At 39.4% G+C, this 12,362-nt stretch overlaps 1 protein-coding gene across 1 annotated transcript in view; it reads right to left on the bottom strand.

Annotated features, from left to right (window-relative positions):
• The window catches only part of SNED1 (sushi, nidogen and EGF like domains 1), a 1,138,259-nt gene that overhangs the window by 19,407 nt on the left and 1,106,490 nt on the right, over positions 1–12,362 (bottom strand). The window contains exon 31 of the mRNA XM_033958723.1: positions 9,014–9,051. Within this exon, the coding sequence (XP_033814614.1) occupies positions 9,026–9,051 (26 nt within the window). The 3' untranslated portion in view covers positions 9,014–9,025. The remainder of the gene's footprint in view (positions 1–9,013; positions 9,052–12,362) is intronic.

Below are 12,362 nucleotides of genomic sequence, written 5' to 3' on the forward strand. Positions count from 1 at the left end.
TACTATCGACCCCCAAGGCAGTCCGAAGAAATTGATGGAGAAATGACAGACGAGATTAAACGCAATTGCAAGGGAGGCAACACAGTTATCATGGGTGACTTCAACTATCTAGGAATAGACTGGAACCTAGGCACCTCAGGCTGCATTAGAGAGACCAAGTTCTTGGATGCTGTAGGCAATTGCTTCCTGGAACAACTTGTCAAGGAAAATACTAGAGGAAATGCAATTCTGGTCTTAATTCTAAATGGCGTGCGAGGACCGGCACAAGATGTAGAACTAGAAGGGACACTGGGAAGCAGCAATCACAATATGATCCGCTTTGATCTGGACGCAGGGGAGAAACATCGGTCCAAAATGACAGCAATGGCACTGAACTTCCGAAAAGGGAATTACAAAGGGATGAGACTCATGGTAAGGAAGAAGATTAAGAAGAGGATAAGCACTGTAAAAACGCTAGAGCAAGCTTGGTCCCTTTTTAAGGACACAGTGACACAAAATCTAAATATACCATGTATCAACAAGGGATCAAAGAGGAAAGGTTTAAGGTTCAAGGTTTATTAATATTTGATGTATCGCTGAATCTGTTTACAAAGCGATGTACACAAGTAAAAAAGGGATAAGATTATAAAGATACAAATTAAAAAATTCGTTAACATCAAATTTAAGACAAGACAGACTTTAACTGGGGAGGGAAGAAGGGCAAAAGTTACATCTGTTATATCGAGAAAAACAAATATGGAAAAAACAGAAGGAAACGGGGGTAGTTAAAAAATTAAAAAATTAAAATATTAATATTGAGTATTAAAGGCATCATTAAAAAGGTGCATTTTTAAGGATTTTTTAAAAGAAAGAAGATCTTTTTCATTTTTAATATGTTGTGGCAGAGAGTTCCACCATTGTGGGCCCATAACAGAAAACATATCTGATCTTCTTGTACCTATTGTTTTCAGGGAAGGTATAGCTAGTAAGTATTGAGAGGATGATCTGAGTGAGCGTATGGGATTATGAGGAATTAACATTCGTGCTATAAACTGAGGTTCGTTGTGGGCTAGGGTTTTAAATATAAGCAGCATGACCTTAAATAGAATGCGATGGCTGATAGGAAGTGGCGTAACATGATCATATTTCCTAGCATTATAGATCAATTTAATGGCGGTATTTTGAATGATTTGAAGACGTCGTTTTTCTTTTTGAGAGATGTTGAGTAATAAGGAGTTACAGTAATCTATTTTAGCTATAACTAGTGAGTGGATCAGAATGTTACGCAATTTAGGTTCAAGAAATTTGGCGACTGATCTTATTAATCGCAGTTTATAAAAGCAAGATTTGACTATATTATTAATATGATCGTGAAATATCAATTTATCGTCAATTATAACCCCTAGAATTTTTAAATTGGGGACAATTTCTATAGTGTTATCATTAAGAACGAATGGCATTTTAAGGATTATGTCATTTTTCCAGTTAAAAATCATAGTTTTTGTTTTTTTGATATTTAACACTAATTTGTTTGTGTTGAGCCAGTTTTGAACTAATTCAAGGTTTTTATTTATGGACATAATGTCTTCATGATTTTCGGGGTCAAAAGGGTGCATTAATTGGATATCATCTGCATATGAAAAGGAGGTAAAACCAACTGACTGGCAAAGACTCAATAATGGAGAAAGAAAAATGTTAAATAAAAGAGGCGATAAAATTGATCCTTGAGGAATCCCAAAGGAGTTAGAGTGTTCATTATTGAATCTAACTAAAGAAGTGCGGTTGGTGAGATATGAAATAAACCAGTTGAGAACTTGATCGCAAATGCCTATTGATTCAAGTCGGCTAAGTAGGAGATCATGATCAATTGTGTCAAATGCAGCAGAGATATCTAGCGATAAAAGAGCGACTGATTTGTGATGGTCTAAAACCATCAAAGAACAAACAATCAGCGTGGCTCACTGTAGAGGTAAAGGAAGCGATCAGAGACAAGAAAACTTCATTTAAGGAATGGAAAAGGTCAAAAACAGCCGAAAACTGGAAAAAGCACAAACATCAATGCAGGTGCCATAAGGCGGTAAAAGGGGCCAAAAGAAACTACGAAGAAAAAATAGCCAAGGAGGCAAAAGAACTTCAAGCCATTCTTTAAATATATTAAGGGGAAACAACCCACGAAGAAAACGGTGGGACCGTTGGATGACCATGGAATAAAGGGAGCACTAAAAGAGGACAAAGCAATTGCCGACAAACTGAACACATTTTTTGTATCTGTATTTACTGAAAAAGATGTACACAGCATACCGTAACCCATCAGGCTATATGCTGGAAACGAAGACGGAAAGCTGGCAGGATTGACGGTGAGTCTAGAGGAGGTATGTAGGCAGATTGATAGGCTTAAGAGCGATAAATCCCCGGGACTGGATGGCATCCATCCGAGAGTCATCAAGGAACTGAAAGGGACCATATCAGAACTGCTTCAACTAATAGCCAAACTGTCGATCAAATCGGTAAAGATTCCGGAAGACTGGAAGGTGGCGAATGTTACGTCAATCTTCAAGAAAGGTTCGAGGGGAGATCCAGGAAACTATAGACCTGTAAGTCTGACCTCGGTACCAGGAAAGATGGTAGAGTCACTGATAAAGGACAGCATCATTGATCACCTTGACGGACACGGGCTGATGAGGACCAGTCAGCACGGTTTTAGCAAAGGCAGATCTTGTTTGATGAACTTGCTGCACTTCTTTGAGGGAGTAAACAGAGATAGACAAGGGCGATCCGGTCGACATTGTATATCTGGATTTTCAGAAGGCGTTCGACAAGATTCCTCATGAACGACTACTTCAGAAAATTGCGAGCCATGGAATCGAGGGTGAAATACTCATATGGATTAAAAACTGTCTGGAGCATAGGAAACAGAGAGTGGGGGTAAATGGACAATACTTGGACTGGAAGAGCATCACCAGTGGATTGCCGCAGGGCTCAGTGTTTGGACCCGTGCTCTTTAATATCTTAATAAACGATCTGGACATAGGTACGACGAGTGAGGTGATTAAATTTGCAGACGATACAAAGTTATTCAGAGTGGTGAAGATGCAGGGGGATTGCGAAGATCTGCAACGTGACATAATCAGGCTCAAGGAATGGGCATCGACATGGCAGATGAGGTTCAATGTGGATAAGTGTAAAGTGATGCATGTCGGTAACAAAAATCTCATGCACAAATACAGGATGTCGGGGCGGTTCTTGGAGAGACCTCCCAGGAAAGGGACTTGGGAGTTCTGATCGACAAGTCAATGAAGTCATCCACGCAATGTGTGGCGGCGGCAAAAAGGGCAAACAGAATGCTAGGAATGATAAAGAAGGGGATCACGAATAGATCAGAGAAGGTTATCATGCCGCTGTACCAGGCCATGGTGCGCCCTGACCTAGAGTATGCGTCCAGCACTGGCCATCGTACATGAAGAAGAACACGGTCCTATTCAAAAGGGTCCAGAGAAGAGCAACTAAGACTAAGATGGTTAAGGTGTTGGAGGAGCTGTCATACAGCGAAAGATTAGAGAAACTGGGCCTCTTCTCCCTCGAACAGAGGAGATTGAGAGGGGACATGATCGAAACAGTCAAGGTACTGAAGGGGCTAGACTTAGTAGATAAGGACAGGATGTTCACCCTCTCCAAGATAGGGAGAACGAGAAGGCACTCTTTAAAGCTGAAAGGGGATAGATTCTGTACAAACGTACGGAAGTTCTTCATCACCCAGAGAGTGGTAGAAAGCTGGAATGCTCTTCCGGAGGCTGTTATAGGGGGAAACACCCTCCAGGGATTCAAGACAAAGTTAGACAAGTTCCTGCTGAACAAGAACGGGCGCTAGTAGGGCTAGTCTCAGTTAGGGTGCTGGTCTTTGACCAGAGGGCCGCCGTGAGAGCGGACTGTTGGGCATGATGGATCACTGGTCTGACTCAGCAGCGGCAATTCTTATGTTTTTACCCTTAGACATAGTTCAGATTGCAATACTGCTTAGGTGATCTATGTGATTTTATGTCCCTGCAACTTTTTGTATATAGGAAAAACAAAACGGTTAGTCAAGACCCGCCTGATTGAACATCGTAGCTGCATAAATCAAAATATACAGATAGCACCATTAGTGGAACATTGGGTTAAGGAAGGGCATACCATAAAGGACATTAAGTTTTTTGTACTTAAAGTTATTAACAGCAGTAGCAGAGGAGGTGATTTGAATAATGTACTTTGCAAGGAGGAACAAAAATGTATTTTTCAATTTGATACAGTAATCCCTCATGAACTTAATTAAGAACTTGATTTTCATCTGTTTCTTTAAGGCTTCCCCCCCCCCCCTTTTTTCTTTTCCTTTTTTTCTCTCTAACTTTTCCTTTTCTTTTGTTTTCATCCCCCTTTTTCCCGTTGTTCATATGTTTGTTCAGTATGTTCTATGAGGTTTTGTTTTACTTTCCTGTTTTTCATCAACAAGCTTTATGTGCACTGTTCTACTTGTTCTTCATGTGGACCTAGTAGTCCCACCTTCCTGTCAATCAGTTCTTATACATTATATGTTATCAGCTCTCAACTAAGTTTAATTTATAACTTATATAATTGTTTTGGTTATCTCTAGCATTTTTTTCTTTTATTTCAGAAGTGTTTCTTCCCTTTTTTGGTGGTTTTACTTATTCTTCTGTTTTATGGGTGTGGTTTCCTCTGGGTATTTAAATGCTTTCAGCAATGGCGGCTTCCTTTTTGAAAATGATTCCATAGCTTTTCAGTGATTTTGGTTACTCTGGCATGTTAGTTGGACTGAGGTAAGTGGACACGTTTCATGGTTTATTTGTTTTTACTCAGTTTCTGTGCTTTTTCAATATGGCTTGAGGTGTATTTCTTTCTTTATACACTTGTTCAGCATTTCTTACCCCTGTTTCTGACACTACTACTTGCAGTTTTTTCTGCCACACAGTTGTATCAGTATCCTTATACGCTTTTAATTGTGCAGTACGCCAGGCTCTTTCATATAGTTCTACATATTTTCCTTTTGGGTTGATATTCTGTTTTTTTCAATAGTTTTTGCTGTATCATTAACATTGTTGGTGTCACTTTTAGCATTTTGGGTTTTCCCTTACATCTATGCTGACAGGACAGTTTCCTTTTTTGTTGTCCTCTGATTTTCTTCTGTGTTCTTTTGGCTTATTTTCCATTGGGGGTTTTCTTCCCTCTTCCTCCTGTTCTTTTTTCTTTCTCTCTCTTTTTTTCCTTCTTTTCTCTTGGCCCCCTTTTTTTCTACTTTTTCTTCTTACCTGTGGCTTTTCATATCTCTTTATACTCACCTTCCTCTTTCTTCAATTCAGGTTTTACAATGCATGAAATGTTACACTCGAGATTCTCTGTATTAGCATTCTATAAAGTTGCTCTTTTGTTACAAAGTTATGTAGTGATACACTTGAGATTTTCTGCATTAACATCCTGTATGGTTGCTAGCTTGTTACAAAACTTATTCTTTCAATCAAATAGCTTTTGAAGTTTGTTTATTCAGCTACATGTTTTGCGCTCTTTTATTGTCTTTTGTAAATATTATGTTATGCTGTAGTTTTTAGAGTTTTTCTCCTGATGAAATATGGTATTTTGATGGTCCTATTTCCATATTTTTACTACACAGCTTTGTTTTATCCTAGACCTGTCATCTGTGAACATATACGCCACTGGTTTGGTTCCATTTTTAGGTATTTGCATAAACATTATCATATGTTTTGTTTGTCACATATACATATCTTTGATATATGTATCATTCATTATATTTATATGTACTTATTTATTTACTTGATTGGCCTCTGGTATTCATTTACTTTGTATGGCTTAAGAAAATTTTTTTTAAAAAATTTAATTTTTATGTGTTTTAATATGTTGTATTATGTTTTTATGTTTAGTGACCCCCTGATGCAGGCGTTCCTCAGACACCGAAACACATTGCTGTGTTGGGTCCACAGCTTCTGCTTGTGTCCTTTTATGAAATAAACAAGTTGGTTTAACATCAGTGTTCAAGTATGCATGTTCATGACTAGAATGCCAGCATTTTCACATGTACTTGCTACCTGTACCTACACAGATCCCTATAGACTTCTTTAGTCCCTCATGCACTAGAAGATGGGTGGGCAACCTGCGGCCTACCATTGAATTTTAGGCAGCCAATGAGACCAAAGGAAGTATCCTTAGAAAATATAATCAGTCAGAATTTTGATTTCAAATACTGTACTTCACAAATATTTTAAACAGTGACTCTAGCAGCTTGTTTCCATTGCTTTTTTAATCAAATATTTATTTATCACATAAGGTTTATGGAGTTCTGTGCATTTCCTATTCCAACATTACATAATGCTGGATATCAAATCTGCATTTGATACTGTGGATCCTGGCATTTTGATTGACCTTTTATATAACTCGTGAATTAGGGGAGTTGTTTTGCCCTGGTTTGAGAGTTTTGTTAAAGATCGTTCCTTTTTGGTTCAGAACAGAATAAATAAATCTTCGGTGTTATCAGCTCCAATATGGAGTACCACAGGGCTCTTCTTTCTCACCTATTTTATTTAATATTTATGTAAGTTCATTATCATTTATTCAATCCTTTGACATAACAGCATATTTGTACATGGCTGACTTGCAACTTACATGTCATACCTGGCAAGATTTACCAGATTTGTCTAAGTTGGATGCATGTCTTTTAGTGATCCAAAATTGGTTACAAAATCATTATATGTGTCTGAGTGTAGAAAAGACAGTATTTGTTGGGTTTATTGAGGTCAAGTGCCCCCTTCACCCACTCTTTATTTATTAGGGAACATATTACCAATAGCCAGTTCTTTTAGGTATTTGGACGTTACTTTTGATAATCTGATCTTTGATCGTCAGGTGACTAATAAGGTTCAACAAGGTTTTATGATACTGCATGTGCTGAAAGCAATTAAGGGTTCATTAGATAAATCCTCCTTTGTGACATTAGTTCATGCTTTATTTATGACCAAGTTTGATTATGCCAATTCTTTGTTGATAAATATAATGAGGTGTAATATAAAACAGTTACAGGTACAGGCAGTCCCTGGTTTAAGAACGTCCGACTTATGTTGGACTTGTATTTATGAACCGGGCTTCACTCTTCATGTGCCAACATGACCCTCTTCTTCCCTTTCTGTCCCAATGCACCCCTCTTCCTTCCTTCCATGTCCCAATGCACCCTTCGTCCTCCTCACTAGCCTCCTTCCCATGGGTGTTACCTCCTCTGGCCAGCTCCCTCCTCCCCACCATACTTCTCAAAGCCGCGGCCGTGGTTCCCACGCAGCCCGCGGATGACTCAGAAGCCTTCCCTTTCTGTCCCAATTCGCCCCTTCTTCCCTTCTGTCCCAATGTGCCCCTTGTCCTCTTCCTCACTTGCCTCCCTCCTGCAGGTGTTGCCTCCTCTGGCCAGCTCCCTCCTCCCTGCTGTATTTCTCTATGCCACGGCCACGGGTCCTGCATGTGGCCCACAGCTGACCAGTAAGCATTCCCTCTCTCTGGGAAGGCTCCAGGTCAGCTGCGGGCTACGTGCAGGAACCACAGCCATTGCTTTGAGCAGTATGGCAGGGAGGAGAGAGCTGGCCAGAGGAGGCAACACGCACGAGAGGGAGGATAGTGAGTAGGAGGACAAGGGGTGCATTGGGACACAGAAGGAAAGGAGGAAACCAGACAAAGTAGGGAGGTAGAGGAGCATGAACTTGTGATATAGAATGGAAGAAAGAAGGGAGTGAGGGAAAGAGATGCTGAGGTGGGAGAGGGAATAGAAAAAGAGAATTGTTGGGCATGGGAGTCTGAGTGAGAGGGAAAGAGAGATGGTACACATAGGGAAATGAAGAAAGAGGAGAATTGTTCATAGGCATATTGTTGGGCATAAGGAGGGAGGGAGAAATATTGGACATGGTGGTGGAAGAAACATGAGGTACAGATGCATGGGGAAGAGAGATGAAAGGGAGAAATGTTGGATGTGGTGGTGGAGAGGGAACAGTAGGATGGTTGAAGAACAAAAGTAAGTGTAAACCTCCTATCTTTTCTTTCTATTTAAACTATAGTATTTTATTTCGAGGGCTATTTCTTTAATGTTTAATATTTTTATAGACTGTGTACTGTACAGATCTGAGTTACATACAAATTCAACTTAAGAACGGTTTAAAAAACGGAACCCATTCTTAACCTGGGGACTACCTGTATTGCAAAATGTTGCTGTTAAGATGATTACTGGGAAAGGGGTAGGAGATCATGTTATTCCTTTACTTATTCAGAATTGCTGGTTGCTGGTGTATTTTCAAATTCATTTCAAATGTGATTCTGTTAGTTTTTTAAAAGTCTGTGGTCTGGGCTTCCAGTCACTCTGGTGAAGCTTTTAAAACCTTATAGACCCACCAAAGCCTTAAGATCTAGTGAGGTGAATTTGTTGGTGGTACCAGGGATACAAGCAGCGAAATTGGAAGCAGCTAGGAAAGGGGCTTTCTTCTGCATAGGCCTAAAATTGTGGAATGCCCTTCCTCTGACAAGCAAGAAATGTCTTTGAATCATTAAAAAAAAAAAACAACTTTTGAAAGCTTACCTATTTCAAATTGTGTAATTGAGGCTTGAAATGAAATTTAGGAGGTTATAAGGCTTTATAGAGATTTATGGCGATGATTGTTTGGATGACTTTTAGGGTACTTGTTTTGGGGGCTTTAGGAGTAGTCTTATGGGTCAGGTCTTTAATTAATGGAGTTCTTTCTTAATTATTTTACTTTTTATTGTAAACCAAATCAATTTACTATTTATTGTAACATTGCGGTATATCAAATAAAGGCACCTGTACCTGCTAGGGATAGTGCTGACATTCATGTGTCCCTCTGTGTATAACAGATTGTCTATCCCTATGCTAGAATAACTAAGGGATAGGATTTGAGCTATGAGCAATAGCCACTAGTCGTTTTATGCCTAGTCAATCATGGTGAAATGAAGTGCAAGATACAGTAAGAAATAACAGCCTTACCCTTAAACCTCCTCAGGGACTGAGTGGTATTCTGTTTTCTGAAAAGAGAAAAAAACCCAACAAATTGTAATTACAAAGAGATCCAGGTAATGCTCTAAACTATGAAACCTAACTGCATTATTTACCAATAGGATGGCTACACATTTAAATCAAGTATACTTATAAAAGTATGCATTCATAAAACACATGAATATACATATGCTTATGGTTAAAATAGGTATCTTAGACACAATGGGGACAAGTGTTCTAGTAATGGTATAATTTAATATAAAGCAAAAGCAGAGAAGAGTAACACTGAGGTCAGGGTCCTGGACTGATGAAAGACAGTATATCAAATAAGAAATAAACTTGAAAACTTAATTAAGATAGGGGAATAACTTAAAGAGAGACTGATAGGATGGAAAGATTTTTAGTCAAGCAGATTTGTGGGTTAAATTTAAAGAAGTCTTTATGAAAGCATCAAATCTTTATATTTAGAAAGTAGATAAAAGTAAAAGGAAAGAAACATCAATATGGGTTTCAAAAGGGGTAGCTGCAAAAGTAATGGTCAGAACTACTTTCAAACAGCCCATATCTCAAAAAGAAGAAAAAAAGGGAAGAATTATATCTGAATGAGCTGAGGAAAGATGCAGGAGAAGTACATAAGAACAGACAGAGTGAGTCAGACCAAAGATCCATCTGGCCTAGTATCCTGCTTCCAACAGTGGCCAATCCAGGTCACACGTACCTGGCAGAAATCCAAATAGTAGCAACATTCCATAGTACAAATACCAATCCTAGGGCAAGCATTGGCTTCCCCCCATATCTATCTCAATAGCACACTAGTAAATTCTGCAAAAGCACGAATGGAGGGAAAATATAACAAATAAAGTATTAAAAAGATTCCGCCAATAAAAACAGTATGTAGAGAGGCTGGATTGTAAGAATGAACACTAAAAAGTAGGAATATGAATTAGGTTACTATAAGGCACCAGAAAAAAAGAAGATGGATTTAAGACATCCAGGTTTTACTTCCATTCCTTTTTCTGAAGCCATATGGTAACCAAAATATGAATATACTTATGGCTATGGTTTATTGATTTATATTCCACTTGGACAAGGCAGATCACACTTTATATATACATAATCAGAAATCAGAAACAAAATTAAAACTATTAAAAAAATTAACACAGAGAAAATAATAATAATCATAATTTTATTTTGTATACCGCCGTACCCAGGAAGTTCTAGGCGGTTCACAACAATTAATTGAAATACAAACAATGCAAATCATTGAAATCAACAAGTTATATGCATATAATATAAGAAAAATACATACATGCCATAAAAGGAGGGTACAACAATCTTAAAAGAATAGCCCAAGAGGCCAAAAACTTCAAACCCTTTTTTTAGATACGTTAAAAGGAAGAAACCTGCAAAGGAGACAGTGGGCCCTTTCGACGACCAAGGAAGAAAAGGATACATCAAAGAGGACAAACAGATTGCAGACAGATTAAATTCCTTCTTTGCTTCTGTCTTTACCAAGGAAGACACCATATCAATACTCGAAACAGCGAAAGTTTTCAAGGGGGAAATAGAGGAGAGCCTCACCACAGTGAAGGTGGATCTGGACCAGATATACTATCAGATTGACAAACTAAAAAGTGACAAATCCCCTAGCCCAGATGGAATTCACCCGAGAGTATTAAAGGAACTAAAGGTGGAAATCGGAGAACTACTGCAATCCCTCACTAACATGTCAATTAGAACCGGATGGATACCAGAAGACTGGAAGATAGCGAACGTCATCCCAATCTTCAAAAAAGGATCAAGGGGAGAACCAGGAAACTATAGACCTGTGAGTCTCACATCGGTCCCTGGGAAAATGGTTGAGGCTTTGATTAAAGACAGCATAGTACAGCATCTGGATAACCATGACCTGCTGAGAGGTAGTCAGCATGGCTTTAGGAAAGGGAAGTTGTGCTTGACAAACTTACTTCAGTTTTTCGAGGGAGTGAACAAACAAGTCGATAAAGGAGAACCGGTGGGCATAATATACTTGGACTTCCAGAAAGCGTTCGACAAAGTACCTCATGTGAGACTTCTCAATAAAATACAAAACCATGGAATAGAAGGGGATATACTAAGATGGATAGGAAAATGGCTGGAAAACAGAAGACAGAGAGTTGGCATAAATGGGAAGTACTCAGATTGGAAGAAAGTAACTAGCGGTGTGCCTCAGAGCTCGGTTCTTGGGCCTATCTTATTCAATATCTTCGTAAATGACCTGGAAGAAGAAACAACCAGTGTTATCATCAAGTTTGCAGATGACACAAAGCTATGCCGGGCAATCAGGTCGCAAAAAGACAGCGAGGAACTCCAGAGAGATTTGAAACAACTTGAGAGATGGGCAGAAAATTGGCAGATGAGTTTTAATGTAGAAAAATGCAAAGTGATGCACCTGGGCTGCAAAAACAAGGAGCATGAGTATAAACTGTTAGGTATAACATTGGGGAAGAGCGAACAAGAAAAAGACCTGGGGGTACTGATAGACAGGACCCTGAAGCCGTCGGCTCAATGCGCAGCGACGGCAAAGAAAGCTAACAGGATGTTAGGCATGATAAAGAAGGGAATCACGAGTAGATCAAGGGAGGTCATAATGCCGCTTTATAGAGCAATGGTCAGACCACACTTGGAATACTGTGTCCAACACTGGTCTCCATACCTGAAGAAGGATATAACTCTGCTGGAGAGGGTGCAGAGGCGAGCGACGAAGCTAGTAAAAGGTATGGATAACTTGAGCTACAAAGATCGCCTCGGAAAACTGGGATTATTCACCCTTGAGAAGAGAAGACTAAGAGGGGATCTGATAGAGACTTTTAAATTGCTAAAAGGAATCGACAAAATGGAGCGAGCTCACTCACCATTCCTACGTGAAAGGATGATGAGCAAGAAACAGCGTTATTCACATTGGCAAATGTGACCCAGACTCGGACCAGAGGTCATGGCCTGAAGCTGAGAGGGGACATGGCCAGGACAAATGTCAGAAAGTTCTGCTTCACACAGCGAGTGGTGAATGCCTGGAACTCTCTCCCGGAAGAGATGGTGAAGGAAACCACCATTCTAAGATTTAAGGAAAAATTGGACGCACATCTTCTTGCGGGACATATTGAGGGATACGAGTGACTAATGTATTCGCCAGGGTATGCTTGGCTGAGCCTCCGCGTGTACGGATCACCGGACTGGATGGACCCCAGGTCTGATCCGGTGCAGGCATTTCTTATGTTCTTTTTTTTATTATTTATTTATTCAATTTTCAAAATTACAATTCAAGATTCACTTGTACAGAAAGCTTTAAGTCAAGAAAAGA

This window comes from Geotrypetes seraphini, chromosome 9 (assembly GCF_902459505.1).
Source record: "Geotrypetes seraphini chromosome 9, aGeoSer1.1, whole genome shotgun sequence".
NCBI lineage: Eukaryota > Metazoa > Chordata > Amphibia > Gymnophiona > Dermophiidae > Geotrypetes > Geotrypetes seraphini.